At 34.1% G+C, this 16909-nt stretch overlaps 1 protein-coding gene across 1 annotated transcript in view; it reads right to left on the bottom strand.

Moving 5' to 3' along the window:
• Nucleotides 1-249: 249 nt before the first annotated feature.
• Nucleotides 250-16909, bottom strand: part of DACH2 (dachshund family transcription factor 2) — a 227359-nt gene continuing 210699 nt past the window's right edge. The window contains exons 8-9 of the mRNA XM_018044696.1: nucleotides 5768-5814; nucleotides 250-739 (exon numbers count right to left, since the gene is read on the bottom strand). Of these exons, the coding sequence (XP_017900185.1) occupies nucleotides 5810-5814 (5 nt within the window). The 3' untranslated portion in view covers nucleotides 250-739; nucleotides 5768-5809. The remainder of the gene's footprint in view (nucleotides 740-5767; nucleotides 5815-16909) is intronic.

The following is a 16909-nucleotide window of genomic DNA, read 5'->3' as shown; positions in this document are numbered from 1 at the left end:
CTCAGAAAATATTTTCCAGCTCAATTCACCACATATTTCATGCTTCTTAGTACAACCTTTCCTCCTGGAAGCAGGTTTACTAAGCACACACAGCCAGGAAAAGGAAATGTGGTGTGATTCAATAAGAACAAGTGAAGACAAGAATATTGGCCAGTTTAAATAAGTTAAATGGAATAAGTTGATTTGTACTATGACTCTGTTTTAATAATTGCAGTTGGCAACTTGAAAATAAACACTCAGCTCAATTGACAAAGTCATAATGCTTTTATTTTACTGAAGTTTAGCAAGTACATTTTTAACAAAGATGCACTTTAACTTAATATATGGTAGAACAGAGAAACCATACATGTTTCTAGTCTCTAACACACTACTGCATTTTTTCCCTTAAAAGACAAGAAGCCAAGCTGAAGTGAGCATAGAAAAGCATAAAATATGGTCAAGTTACTTTAGACATTAATATTTAGCTCATATTCTTAAACTGGTAATCTAATGCAAAAACAAAGCTTCCATCATTGTTTTTAAAATGTACACACATTATTTTTTATAAAAAATGTAATATAGATTGAATAACTCCTTCAGTAAACAAAGCTTTGCTGATAAAAACAATTAAAATAACTCCATGTTGAATAGTTCCAGAGATAAACTGGAATCACAAGCATCTTCATTTATGTAAAGCCAGTGAGGACCTTTCCGGCCAAATAAAACTGTTGTGCCATTGCTAAACAGTAATAGTTACCTCCTTTAAAAAAAAGAAAAGTTAGTTTTTCTGAGGAATAATTGTAATATGTGTTTTAAAATACTAAATTTCTATCTTCAGGAACTTAAATGATCTGATGTAACAAGCTTGATTTAATATTGGTAAAATTAAAATTTCTTAACATTTCTATATGCTAATGTGTCAGTTTTCAAAGATCCTTTAAGTTGCATGCTACAGCTCCTGTTTTTTCCACAGCACTGAAGACATCAAAGACTGAAAAGAATCTTCAAAAACTATTATGTCTATGGTTATCAACATTACTTTTCCTTTTGTACAGAATGCCATGTTTGAGATCCTTTTACTTTACCAAAACAAGGAAAAGAGAATATCTGGCTATGATCTAAAGGTGATGACAGCTTTAAAGAAACATTTTGTTTCCTCTCCCCAGGTTAAATGAGACCATGTATACTCCATGAAAAAAGACAAATTGTGAATATAATTTAAAACATAGTGTTTAGTCAACTGGTATCTATTTAAATATTGATGATCAAAAGAATCCATTCCATCCTAGACTTAGAAAAATATTTCATGGTAAAAGTTATAGTTTGAAACAATTTTCAACAACAATTCCACCTCTTTGTCTAATCTGCCTGTTTTCCATAACCATGACTTATAGCCCCAATATCTATTCAGCTACCTCATAAAAATTGGCTTTTGGTGACAAAAGAAGAAGAAAAGAAAGTGTGGATGATCAGTACAAATCCATCACCCAGGCTTAAGAAACACTTAAAGTCTATGTTCGCATCTTCTTCACATATAAAGCAGAATGCATTATCATTGTTGGACTGATATGCTTCGTGTAAAATATTAATTCAATCTAGTCAAAACTGAGAATTGTCAGGATAATATACCCTTCTAATGTATGAACTCTTTAAAATATTTTCAAAGGTAAGGTAATAGAAGAATAAAGAATGTGGTTCTATGTTAGTCAGACCACCCGAAGGGTCAGACTTCATTTGAAGGCAACCAAGCATTTTGCCTTAGAGCCCATGGAATTCATTTGAACTTTTCCAGGGAAGAAGAAAACAAAGCTTGAATTTTGGGAAAATATCTAGTAATCTCTCACTCTAGAGATTTGCTTAGACTCTTTTATGGTGTCTGATAATATTTATTTTAACAAAATTCACCAGATAGTTACTTGGTTTTCCAGTCTATCTCATCCTCTGTATACACAGCCTAAGTGTCAAAGGAAAGCACTTCAACATTAAACAGCAGACATTCATTTTACCAGACAAAAAATTTATACAATATAACTAAAATTTAAATCATGCAATACAAATTGTGAACATTACAAATTTGAAATCAAATAGTAAACAAAATAACATCCTGCTAAAAGAAAAAAATACATAAACACAGTAACAAATGGCAAAAAGCAATCACCATTTGTCCTTTAGCAAAATGCAGTTTTTAAAAAAACTCCCTCAACGTTTAATTATTGTCTTTATTAAAAAAGACAAACATATTTGCCCACACTCTTCATTAAATGTGCCAGTTTATAAGGCTTATCAGAAATTGTTTCCACAGCAGTTCAAAAATCCAAAGAAAAACTAAGCCAGTAAAAGATAGTATTAATATGATTTTTTTTTACTTAGAATACAGTAAGTTGATGATGAACAGTAGTAAAACTTTCTTTCTCCTAATTTAGAGGTTAGTAGCAAAATAGACTCCTGTGCAGCTTGCTATACAATGTTGACATAGATTCTGTTACTCTTTTACATATGCCAATACTATGATCATAGGTAAAGAGACAATACTGACCTGCTAACTGACACTGATCCTTGGAGCAATCTCAAAGTTTGCCACATTTCAATCTCAAAATACATTTCAGCTATAATATGAGTGATTTATCACATAGTAGTAGCTGTCAAAGTAAACTCCGAGATAAAACAAAAACATCTGGAATCATAAGCAGAGGAGAACAGTAGCTGAATTTTAATCCAAACCTGGCATTCTCACTTAATTAGGAACAGGGAACAGCTAATTAGTATTTGAATGCTTCATGTTTTTAAAAAGGTTTGTACTTTAGCTCCAAACAGAGATGAGCTAATATGCATTTTGGATGTAAACAAGATTAAAGATCAGGAAGAGCCATAAACATAGCCTCTCCAGAGGAATGTCAGGGAGTGTGGGAACTTACGCAGGGTGACATACTTACATTTCAGGAGAGCTGGCAGAGTTTATTGCTTTAAGATTTATAAGATAATTAAAAGGGGGAATTCAAATACATACAAAATTGACCATTGTAAAAATAAAAGTAAAGGCCCACACAGTCCATTGCTTAGTACAGCACTGCCTGACATGGGCATACCCCATGACACAGGAGTCTGGTGTGTCCTCCATACAGGAGATGAGCCTCTATTCATCAGTTTTCTTTAAAGGGACATACCTGGTTGTTCCAAACTCAAGTAAGTGTGAGATTTGTCTTCTGTGGTACATATCTGATGCTTATGAAAAATAAAAAGCTAAAATCAGGCATCATAAAGAAGGTGGATATGTGGCAAAAGGCCAGAAGAAAATACATGGGGATTTCTTATAGCTCAACTGAAGTTAATTACATATGTCTATTTGTAAAAAGATATAATTAGTTTATTTTTAAGTAGCAGTTAATTTGAAAATACTGTTCAGTTTCCCCTATCGTTCAATATAAGCTGTTTGACTATCAAATAATGAGACATTCCAGGATGTTATTTTTAAGCAATGCCTCTTTGTTATTCATTTCAAATAATTGATATTAATAAATTTCTCAAAAAAGTATTTGCCTCAGTTCTTCTCCATGATTTATTTTTTTTAAATACGGGGAAGGAGGAGGGAGGGGGATTCAGGATGGGGAACATGTGTATACCTGTGGCGGATTCATGTTGATGTATGTCAAAACCAATACAATATTGTAAAGTAATTAACCTCCAAGTAAAATAAATAAATTTATATTTAAAAAATTTAATTTATTTAATTTTATTGGAGGCTAACTACTTTACAATATTGTGGTGGTTTTTGCCATACATTGACATAAATCAGCCACGGGTTTACATGTATCCCCCATCCTGAACCTTCCCGGCACTATTTCACTGAATTGGGTTAAAGCAACATACCTGCTCCATACAAATAGATCTTCTACAGTATATAGAGAGCATCAGAAGCCTTAAAAAATCCTTCAGAGCATGGACTGACTGGAATGTTACACTGATATGAATTAATGTGATGTTTTATAACGTGTAGGGAAAGCGGCAATTCCAGTAGTAGAAATTGCATGTACTGCCACAGGGAACTGGTTATTGGGGAAGCATAAAAATTCAGTTGGAATTTTGTATAGAATGTGTGGTACCTCTGTCATATCAGAACTTAATTGTAGGGCAGATGTAAAAATAACATAATTGACTAGTTTTTGCTTGGGTAAAGAGAGCACTTTAGGAGGGGAATTGATTTTTTGTTTTTTAGTATACTATTTAGCACATTGGACTACTGTTGTATTAGATTCTTTTGTTGTTCTTGTTTAGTTACTAAGCCGTTTCCAACTCTTTTGCAACCCCATGGACTGTAGCTCCTCCCCAGGTCTCTAGGCTCCTTTGTCCATGGGATTTCCTAGGTAAGAATACTGGAGTGGATTGCCATTCCCTTCTCCAGGGAATCTTCCTGACCCAGGGACTGAATTCACATCTCCTGCATTGGCAGGTGGATTTTTTATCAGTAGGCCATCAGGGAAGTCCTGTTAGATTCCTGCTGCTGCTGCTGCTAAGTCGCTTCAGTCGTGTCCGACTCTGTGCGACCCCATAGACGGCAGCCAACCAGGCTCCCCCGTCCCTGGGATTCTCTAGGCAAGAACACTGGAGAGGGTTGCCATTTCCTTCTCCAATGCATGAAAGTGAAAAGTGAAAGCGAAGTTGCTCAGTCATGTCTGACTCTTAGCGACCCCATGGACTGTAGCCCACCAGGCCCTTCCATCCATGGGATTTTCCAGGCAAGAGTACTGGAGTGGGGTGCCATTGCCTTCTCCAATTAGATTCCTAGGAGGCATGAAAATAATGATGGGTATTTGCCAGCAGCCTTTGGTGGGTATCCATTAAGTAAATAGTTAAATATACTTGAGGCCATTTCTTGCGCATTTCAAGCAAAATGGCCCATTTGTTTCTAATCAGTGAAGCAGCTTAGGTATCTGGCCATGTCTAGACAGAGGGTGAGCAATGTAAAATATACATGATGTGACTGACCCATAATCTGCCTCTATATATATATATATATATATATATATATATATATATATATATTTCTGGGTCTGTTTAATTGTTGATAGCTTAATGAAGAGGATTGAAGATGGAAGGAGAGTAGAAAATAATAAAGGAGTATTTTTTTGCTGCTTAGGTATGTGTTTTTATTGTTGCCTTCTTTATATGTAAGGAACAAACGTATAAAGGTATTAAATAACTTGCTCTACCATCAACAAATCAAAGGAAGAACTAGGTGTGGTAAAACCTACAAACTAGAGCTCTCTATATTTCCTTAGAGAACTCTACAGGCAATGTGCTTTTTTCAGAAAGGTGATCTTCAATGCAATGATAATAAATATTGATTATTTGCACATATGAATTACCTCCTCACATTAATTCCTATTAAATCTCAGGTCATCCAAATATAAAGCTATTTCATAGCAATTACAGCATAAACTGGGTTTGTCTGCATTTTGTCACAGCATTTAGAAATAGCATTTTCTGTGTCTTAAAAATTCTTCCACCTACTTACCCCACTAGGATGATCCAGGTTTAATGTGATAATGTTTATGAAGCACTATGAACTCCATGGAAGAAAATGGTTATGAAACTGTAATGTATCATGTTCAATCATCATTATGATTATCCCCTAAACATTGCGAAGCCCAATCTCTAACTTTTTCCTGTACATGCAAGGTTCTAACTATCAGCAATGAACACATAGTAATTGATGGTTCCATATTTTAAGAATTTGAGTATGACTTTCAAAGAATTACAACACTAGATAAGCAGGTAACTGCTACAGCACCCTATTCGTGCCTATGATCAGTTGGAGTTCCGGCATCAGTGTTCAGGCTGCACAGAAAAAAACAATAAAACCTGGTCAAAATTTCATTCCAACAAACAAAATCCAAAATCTACTCCAAATTAAAAAAAAAAATCCATAATGAATTTCACTAAAAAACACAAACTGACTTTCTAGTATTTTGCTGAGCTATACATTTTCAAGATTTGAATAAAGCTGTGTGCAATAAATGTATTACTTCATTACAAATATCCCTTAATCATTTGTTCATTGATGTGACCCTCATTCTACTAAAAGCAAAATTATACAAAGGTGAGCAAAATTGTAGCTTTTTTTAAAGCTCAATCAAATTATCTGGGTGTGATACTGACAATACAAAAATGGCCTAAATGATATTCCCTAACTCTAAAATATGCATTATGAGCCCCTTGTGCATGTTCTACTGTTTTACTACCTGTAGTGAAATGCATGACTAGCTTAATAAGCAAGACATTTCAAAAACATATTTATTTCCCCTTCACAATCTAAAACATGAGTAAATATTCACACCATTTTCTCTGAATCAAAATCTTTGTTAATGATTGCAATTTCCTTTCAGGATGAGATTTCTTTCCCCAACAGGATGGTTATTTAAAAGTAAACTCTCACTAAAAAAAACAAACAAACAAAAAAAAAAACTGCTAAGAAACATTTAAAAGTAAACTCTCACTTAAAAAAAAAAAACTGCTAAGAAACATGTCTATTATGTTTTTGAAGGCTCAATTTAAGTGTAGAAAATTATTTTTTCTACCCAGGACTCATATTTTCTTCCAAGTGTTGTCTCAAACCTTATTCACTTATATAATATAAACAAAGAGATTGCCTTAAGAACTACTAAGCTTATTTTGAACTATCAAAATAAATATCACAGGCATATTTTGAGCTATCAAATCTTTCTTTTTGTGGATAGCTAACTTATTCATGAACAAATGCCAATATTTTATGATTTACCCTGCTAAGTATTACATTTCTATTTTCTTGAAATTTGTTTAATTAGTAATATGCTTCTAATTTGCAAATGGGCATTATGCCCTTTGGTACTAAAATAAGATCACATTAAAAGATCATGTTATCTTAACTTGAATAAGAGAGAGATAAAGCATGCTGGTCAATGGTCCACTTTAGTCTTAGGTTCAATCCAAATTAATTTTATACAGTTATTTGTATGAAGTCGACTCCAATTCTGAAATGTGTTCAGAATGTGATAAATAAGCAACAGTAATGAGGTTACTTTGAGGTCCAGTCAGATATTAGTACAATAATATAAAAACAATGCTTCTAATCTGAGAGTAGGAAAAGAAGGCCATTACAAGATAGTGGCAGATTAAAAAAAAGTAACATTTGATTGCTCTTTCTCTAGAGAAAAGCATTGCTTTAGAATCATTTTCAGAATGGTGTAGTGCTTATTTTAATCATGTGGTGGTTCTGCGAAAAAAAAAATGGAGATTTAATGAAAATTATAACCACTTAGCCTTATTAGCCCTAAAAATTTCTGACTTACACGTTAGTCAAAACAAATACCAGCACAAGTCATCTTTTTATTGTAAATGGTATCATAATGAGTATCAATCTCTCTCACTTATATTTAACTCACTTTATTTTTGAGAATGAATTCAATATACCATTTTCTCCTTTATTTAATCTCTAGTTCCTGTAAGAAATATCCTCAAAAGGGATATGGATACCTCTTATTCTCATATGGGGATAAAATACAAAATTATGTTTACCACAACTATATACTAAAGAACAGATGTTTTACATATCAATTATGGAATGCTAAATATTTCATTCCTATTAAAATCTATATACACAAACAGAAAGGCTAACTTCAAATGTATTTTATAAGGCATAGTAATAATATCTTGTACTTATATTTGTCAAAGAATATGGATCTAACTTATTGATGAGGAAGATCAAGCAAACATAATTTTAGTAAAATTAAGGCAGAGAAGTTGCATGACTTCTCAAGGTTAGTAACTGAGTTAGCCAGTTAGTAACTGAGAAATCCTGAATACTAGACCAGTCTTCTTCCCACTACTTCATTTTGCCTCCTATAGATGAGTTAAAAATAGCAATAAACTTTCATGTGTTCAACACACAGACCTGAAAATTTTGAGCTACACTAAGAGTTCTAAAAGTTTTTGAATTTTACTTTCCAGAGAGGAAGAGAAAGAAAGGGAAAGGAGAATAAATAAAAACTACTATTCATGGGATGCTGACTATGTTAGAAGGCATACTAAGCCATTCTAAACATTTATGTCACATGTGGAATGCTATATTTTTCACTACTTCTTATTGTAGATCATACCATGGTAAAAGAGGTAAGCTGCTTATGTGTCTATGCTATTGCAGTAAAAGTTCTAGGGTCATATAACCCAACTTTTATACATATGTAAGTTACAAAATGCTTTGCAAAAGTCAAATTTACTTGAGTTTTGTATAGGATGTACATTGGCGATATTTTAATGCAATATGTAAAAGTACAACTACGTTCTTTTCATAACTTTTAACTATTTACTTTTAATGCTTAATTGTTAGAAAAACACTATAAAACTCCAAGTAATCATAATATGAAATCAAAATATGGAGAAAATGACAATGAGAGTAATGTAAAAACATTAAACATTTATTTGAACATTAAAAATGACCACTTCCAACATTTCCCATTGAAATGCAGTTATCAGGAGATTGTAAGATTTGAGTTGCCGGTTTTGACTTATTCATTTTAGTTACTCATCAATGGTGGGATCAACAAGACACTCATTTGTATTGTTTTGAAGATAGTGAGAGCACTTAAATTTGGAAGAATAGGGAATTAGAGAAAAAAAACATAAAAAAGATGCTTCCTTTAAAGCTAATAGAGGAATTGGTGAACTTGTTGTTCAAATAACCATTTGTAATATTGAGGTAGTATCCAACTTTAATATACAGGTTATTACTAGTGTTCAAGTATTAAATATGCAAATCATAAACTTTGGGGTTAATGGATTAAGAAGCATCAAGGAGGTCTGTAAAAAATTCTAAACAATATCTTTCTTTAAATTAATTTTTTAATTTTAATTGGAGGTTAATTACTTTACAATATTGTATTGGTTTTGCCATACATCAACATGAATCTGCCACAGGTATATACTTGTTCCCCATCCTGAACCCCCCTCCCACCTCCCTCCCCGTACCATCCCTCTGGGTCGTCTCAGTGCACCAGCCTCAAGCATCCAGTATCATGCATCGAACCTGGACCGACAATTCGTTTCACATATGATATTATACATGTTTCAATGCCATTCTCCCAAATCATCCTATCCTCACCCTCTCCCACAGAGTCTGAAAGACTGTTCTATACATCTGTCTCTCTTTTGCTGTCTCACATACAGGGTTATTGTTATTTAATTTCCAAATAGAATGCTATATGGCTGTTAAAAATGAGAAAAGTGTTCCTGTGAGCAACAAATAAACCTTTATGCTACTGTCCCACAGAAAGGAATTCTAGCATAAGATTAAATAAAAATCTGTTAAGGTCTAGTTCCAATATGGTGATGTGAATTTAGCCACGAATAGAAAATTTCTTTCTATTAGTACTTAAGCTTCTCTTCACAGTTTCAAATAGAAAAGAGAGATTGTATTTGTGTAATTTTTAAGTATGACCCCAATCTATGCAAACTTTTAAGGCATAAGTGATTATTAAATTATAGTTGGCTTTAGTCTATTTTAGTTAATCAAATATTACACAGAAATAATCCTGTTAGCAGATCTGTGCATTAATAATGGCACAAATACAGGATCCTCTTTCTAATGGAATGTGTTACTAATGGGTGAGCTAGCAGTAATCCTGGACTTGAAACATTTTGTGCAATGGAACAGGAAAACTTAGCCAGTCAAAAAAAAAAAAACAAAAAACTAAGTCTTCAAAGGGAAGGGATACTGGCAAAACTGAGAAGGGAGAAACCTTGAATGGATTTATTATTTGGGTTTCTAGATGCAGCCATACCTGAATCTATCCTTTGAAGTGTCAGTTAAGTCACTCCATAAGTTACCTTTCAAAATTAAGTTCCCCATAAAAGAAAAAATGGCACAAAGATCACCAGGTTATACAAATACTAGATAGTGCCTTTCTATTCTTTTTGTTCCACTTTTACAGCATCAACCGTCATTCCAAGAGTGATAAGCATCTTGGTGTAGAGCCACCATATATTTGCATATCAGCAATAAAATAATTTTATTTTTTAAGTGATGTGACAATAATGACATATGATTCCAGACTTCTATGAGAATGCTGGCTGTTTTCTTGGTAAAACACAAATATGAAAGTGAAAAATAAAGCTTAAAGTTTTAATTTAAGAAAGGCTTTCTTTTTGCATGTTCCTCAGGTGTATTTGGCTTGCCAACTGGGATAGGGTGACTCTTAAGCTAAAAAAGAAAAATTGTTTTGCATGTGTAAGTAGGATGGAACATAAAGTGAGTGGTTAAATAGTTATGTGCATTGAGTTAACCCTCCTTAGATTATAGTCAAAAAGATCTGTTAATTAATGAATTAGCCCTGTAGACTCTAAAATGCTTAGTGGCAGATCAACCTATTTTGGTTTGTAAGTCTCACTATCTTTCTCTCCCTACAACTACAATTTCACCTATTATGTGAGTGACATATAGCTGAAATTCTTAGATCTGTAAATGAGATTTTACATTATAATAGTTAGCATGACAGCTTTTAGTCACTGCAAATATTCTTTTAAAAATGCAGTGGTAAGTGGTGTAAACCAATTCACAAAAACCAGGCCTTAGGGTATAAAGTAATGTTTGTCACATCTTCCTAAGAAAGAAATAGAAGCATAATATATGCTATAATCTGACAAGTATTTCACAGGAAAGTAGTGTGATATGAGTTGGGAAGTACAATCAGTTAAAATAATGATCCTTTGGAGGATGAAGAAAATTAGAGACAAATACTTTGTGGGAAAGAAAGTAAAAAAGAAGGTGTCTGTCTAATGAACTGTACAAGGAAACAATACTGCTTTAAATAAAGATGCTATGCTAGGGTTTTTTCTGTGGGGTATGTGCTACAGCCTTTTTCCACTTCTAATGGCAGTTGCAGTAAAGTTTCTCTGGGTGGTAATAGTCTCCCATTCTTAAAGGAAATATTTAAGAGGAAAGAGGACCCATTTCTCACAATCCTTCTAATTTCTAACAAGCTATGCATTTCTGCTTTACAGGAGAACACTTCTACTTAACAATGGGAATACTAGAGTGCCTATGTATATCTTCCAACACAGTACAAGACATCAAAGGTGAGGGAAACTAATGATTATGAGGGTAGGGCAGGAAATAGTCCATAAAAAGAAAGATGTAGACCACACCCTGGTAGGAGTTAGTAGAAACAACTATAGAGAAATTCTATCTGTTCTCCTTATTTTTCTTGTCATATCACTTATGTTGCAAGAAATTATATGTAATTTCTCTTTTCCAGTCCACTTACTTGCTCCTACCATCACTTTCCTTGATACTTTATCAAATTCTTCAATGACAATCCTAGCTCAAGGGTAATTGTTTTCAATAATATTGATAAGTCATCTTAAGATCTTTGGAAAAGTGTTGTTTTGGTTACCAAGTGAGCAGCAAAGAGAGATGATAATGAGGTATAAAAGGTCAAGGAAGGAGAGACCAATGCTCAAATTGATTTTGAGAAAATAAATAAGAATAAAATATTCATATATGTATTTCATAGTATAAATATATTTAAAATTCTGTATTATAAACATATATACATATATTAAATTACATCATAAAATATGTGTTCTTTTTAACATAGAGACATTAAGATTGTGTCTGCTACTTTTATAGTCAAACAACATCTTATTCACCTTGCTTTTAATTCTTCAGTGACATCTTCACCAAACACTGCATAGATGAGATCATGAATTTTACATATTAAAATAGTAAGCTTAAATTCTTTTAATAAGCTCTCACTTTTTTTTCTGAACAAAAATTGTTCACAGGGGGAAATGGGACGTTTAACAGGTTTATCTTTTATACCAAAGTTTGGTTTACTTTTGACATTTAGGTTGGATTTAATATCCACTTCTGGTGTGTTAGTATCAAAAAGAAGGGAAAATCATTTAAGATTTCATCCTATTTATTGAAAATTATCAGATGAAAAATATATTTCAGTGTTAAATCATGTTTTGTCATTGTCAAACATGTAGGCAAAAAAGTAAATATGAAAATTATTCAGAGATTGACATTCCTTTTGCAAAAGCAATTCCTAGATTTTTTTGTTTTGTTTTCTTCCTCAAACAAATGCACTGGCAGAAAAGAGAGCAATGTGTCACTGTGCCTTTGTATTTTATGATGTTATTGCAATAAACATTTAAAACTAATATTTTATTTTGTTACTAGAAAGCCAGTTCATGAAGGTTATTTGTTTTCCAAAATTTAGGACCTTCATGTTCTGGATTTGTTTTATCTGTTATTAAGATGACAATATCAATTTTTAACATTTAAGAAACATGCACTGTACCAGTAGCTCTAAACAATGAAATACAGTCACACAAAGGTTAACTAAGGTATAAACATGCAAAAGGAGAAGTCTCCCTTCAATCATAAAGTGATGTTATTTTCTGTTCAGCAGTTCATCTTACTGCTGTTCATGCTAATTAATTAAAGGAGCTATTGCTGTAATGTGCAAACAGGGAATCTGAGAAACTGAGAGGGCTTTTAGATCTCCAAGTGAAGTTAAGTCAATCTTGGCACAAGCAATCAAAAGTAATGAAATCACTTGTCAGTGCTAAGCTTGTGAAAACTGTGAAGTTTGACTAGGGAGTAAAAGGATTATAATTAGATTTCCAATAGGATAATAACTAAATGGCAGACTGCAGTAAAGAGAAGATATCACTTTGTTAGCTAATGGTACTGCAGTTTGGCTTTAGTTTTTACCATCTCACTTGTAGTTGTGCTAATTTAATTTGCTTTAATCAACAAAACAGCACTACACAAATGGTATTTGAGTGTCATTTGCAAAAATCATTGATCTGAAGGTACACTTAATAACAACCGATATGTTTATTTTATGTGAAAAGGAGATTAGTTGATAAGACAGTTGACGTGTGTCTTGCAGGCCTCTAGCTTTGTTATGAGAATCTGGGTTGGAGGATATTAGTATACATCCTTCACTTCCAGAAATAGTGGACACTGCTATCAGAATGGGTGTGTATTCATTTTTTGATCACCTTATAGTATACAGGAGGAGTTGCTATATAGACCATTAAAATATAAGGAATGCAGAAATCCTTTTATCAGAAGGTGATCTATGAACAATAACTTGTCTGTCAAACAGCACTCAAACCATAAAAGCCATAAAATAACTAAGCTGAAGAGATTAAGAATACATATAAGTATAGCAGTACATGGACAGTTAGTGGAAATTATCATAAAACTATATAGGACTTTATCACTTCGAATGATAGCCAAGCAACATTCTTCCAAATCCTCTTTAAGCTCTCTAAGGAAATGTCACAATGCAACTAATTGAATTTCAAAGAAAGAGCACTAAGTGAATGATGATTTCTATCCAACAGAGATATTGACAATAGAAAGAAAAAAGACGTCACTGATGCTGGAATTGTTTGCTGTGATGGAGATGGGTTGTGAAAATAGCATTGTGTTAGTATGCGTGAATTGACCCTCACAGATAATGCTAGGAAATAATCATCCAAGTTAAAAAATTTCCTGTTAAAGAATGTGGAACAAGCTACCACCAACCAGAAGGAGGGAAGTGAAAAAGATGAAAATAGTATCAAAGTAATCACAAAAGAAAAGAAAGATAACACAAAAGAGCAAAATTTTCAGGCAGAAAGGAAAAATAGTGGTTAAAATAGCATTTTATGTCCACCAAACATTAAACATTGTCTCAAGTTCATAGGTACATATAAAAGTAATTTCTCAATTCTGAACATCTTAAACAAAAAAGTAATATTATTGGATGTTTTGATAATTATTTGAATGGATAGATTCAATGAACTATTTTTAAGATTAATTCTGATAATATTTTCAGGCATCTATTCACCTAGTTAATAGAATAAAACAATATTTGCTCATATAATCATTTCTTTTAGATATTAAACTGCGATTATATTATCATATTAATATAAGGAATTTACTCTAGTTTTTCATAAATTGATGAGATGAACTTTATCATTTATCATACTTATATATTGTGCTAAGGAAGGTGAGAATGTGAACTTTTTCATTTTTACCATATTTATGAAGAATACTATTCAACATAACTTAAACTACCACACAGTTTCACTCATCTCACATGCTAGTAAAGTAATTCTCAAAATTGTCCAAGCCAGGCTTCAGCAATGTGTGAACCGTGAACTTCCTGATGTTCAAGCTGGTTTTAGAAAAGGCAGAGGAAACAGAGATCAAATTGTCAACATCTGTTGGATCATGGAAAAAGCAAGAGAGTTCCAGAAAAACATCTATTTCTGCTTTATTGACTATGCCAAAGCCTTTGACTGTGTGGATCACAATAAACTGTGGAAAATTCTGAAAGAGATGGGAATACCAGACCACCTAACCTGCCTCTTGAGAAATCTGTATGCAGGTCAGGAAGCAACAGTTAGAACTGGACATGGAAAAACAGACTGGTTCCAAATAGGAAAAGGAGTATGTCAAGGCTGTATATTGTCACCGTGCTTATTTAACTTATATGCAGAGTACATCATGAGAAATTCTGGACTGGAAGAAACACAAGCTGGAATCAAGATTGCTGGCAGAAATATCAATAACCTCAGATATGCAGATGACACCACCCTTATGGCAGAAAGTGAAGAGAAACTAAAAAGCCTCTTGATGAAAGTGAAAGTGGAGAGTGAAAAAGTTGGCTTAAAGCTCAACATTCAGAAAATGAAGATCATGGCATCTGGTCCCATCACTTCAGGGAAATAGATGGGGAAACAGTGGAAACAGTGTCAGACTTTATTTTTTCTTGGTTCCCAAATCACTGCAGATGGTGACTGTAGCCATGAAATTAAAAGACGCTTACTCTTTGGAAGAAAAGTTATGACCAACCTAGATAGTATATTCAAAAGCAGAGACATTACTTTGCCGACTAAGTTCTGTCTAGTCAAGGCTATGGTTTTTCCTGTGGTCATGTATGGATGTGAGAGTTGGACTGTGAAGAAGGCTGAGTGCCAAAGAATTGAGGCTTTTGAACTGTGGTGTTGGAGAAGACTCTTGAGAGTCCCTTGGACTGCAAGGAGATCCAACCAGTCCATCCTGAAGGAGATCAGCCCTGGGATTTCTTTGGAAGGAATGATGCTAAAGCTGAAACTCCAGTACTTTGGCCACCTCATGCGAAGAGTTGACTCCTTGAAAAAGACTCTGATGCTGGGAGGGATTGGGGTCAGGAGAAGGGGACGACCGAGGATGAGATGGTTGGATGGCATCACTGACTCAATGGACATGAGTTTGAGTGAACTCCGGGAGTTGGTGATGGACAGGGAGGCCTGGCGTGCTGCAATTCATGGGGTCGCAAAGAGTCGGACACGACTGAGTGACTGAACAGAACTGCAAAGGCAGATATTTAATAAGAACTATTAATCATCATATTTTACCATAGGTATGGAAAATATTAACCAAAAAATTTGACTTATAATTTGAAAAGTCTATATAAAAGTTAATCTCCTTACTTTAAAATTATTCTATCTCAATCCTTTTAAAAGTAGACCTAATGTTCTCATATTTAGCTAGCAAAAACTAAAAAAGTATATTAAAATTATGCTCACTGAATACAAATATTAAATGTGCCCTCTCCTAATCACAAGTTAATATCAAAAGCCATTCTTTGCACACTTCACTAAAATAAAAGACTGAGCCGAATAGTGATGTAACTTTTCCTCATATCATCTAATTGGCCTTCTATGAATAAGTTATCTGTTTGTTGCACTGAAATGAACTAACTCTAGGACAGTTCAAAATTTATATTTTTTTCAGAGTTAGGAAAGATGCTATTACTGGGCACTAAAGGAATTTATATAAAATACAGATTGATATAGATAAAGATACATGGGCTTCCTTGGTGGCTCAGACAGTAAAGAATCCGCCTGCATTGTGGGAGACCTGGGTTGGATTCCTGGGTTGGGAAGATCCCTTGGAAAAGGAAATGGCAACCCCCTGCTGGGGAATCCCATGGACAGAGGAAACACACATAGACACACATACACACACACACACAGGTATATATATACACAACAAATAGCTGTGAATGGTGAGTATAAGATTCAGTTCAGCTCAGTTCAGTTCAGTCACTCAGTTGTGTCTGACTCTTTGTGATTCCATGAATCACAGCACATCAGGCCTCCCTGTCCATCACCAACACCTGGAATTCACTCAGACTCATGTCTTTCGAGTCAGTGGTGCCATCCAGCCATCTCATCCTCGGTCATCCCCTTCTCCTCCTGCCCCCAATCCCTCCCAGCATCAGAGTCTTTTCCAACGAGTCAACTCTTCACATGAGGTGGCCAAAGTACTGGAGTTTCAGCTTTAGCATCATTCCTTCCAAAGAAATCCCAGGGCTGATCTCCTTCAGGATGGACTGGTTGGATCTCTTTGCAGTCCAAGGGACTCTCAAGAGTCTCCAACACCACAGTTCAAAACCATCAATTCTTCCACGCTCAGCTTTCTTCACAGTCCAACTCTCACGTCCATACATGACCACAGGAAAAACCATAGCCTTGACTGGACCGACCTTTGTTGGCGAAGTAATGTCTCTGCTTTTGAATATACTATCTAGATTGGTCATAACTTTTCTTCCAAGGAGTGTCTTTTAATTTCATGGCTGCAGTCAACATCTGCAGTGATTTTGGAGCTGCAAAAAATAAAGTCTGACACTGTTTCCACTGTTTTTCCATCTACAGTTGAGTTGTTTCAAATCCTGAAAGATGATGCTGTAAAAGTGCTGGACCCAATATGCCAGCAAATTTGGAAAACTCAGCAGTGGCCACATCACTGGAAAAGGTTAGTTTTCATTCCAATCCCAAAGAAAGGCAATGCCAAAGAATGCTCAAACTACCGCACAATTGCACTAATGTCACATGCTAGTAAAGTAAT

The sequence above is a fragment of the Capra hircus genome, unplaced genomic scaffold, assembly GCF_001704415.2.
Source record: "Capra hircus breed San Clemente unplaced genomic scaffold, ASM170441v1, whole genome shotgun sequence".
Classification (NCBI taxonomy): Eukaryota; Metazoa; Chordata; class Mammalia; order Artiodactyla; family Bovidae; genus Capra; species Capra hircus.
Note: the sequence above shows the minus strand (reverse complement) of the source record. Positions and strands in the feature narration are given on the sequence as shown.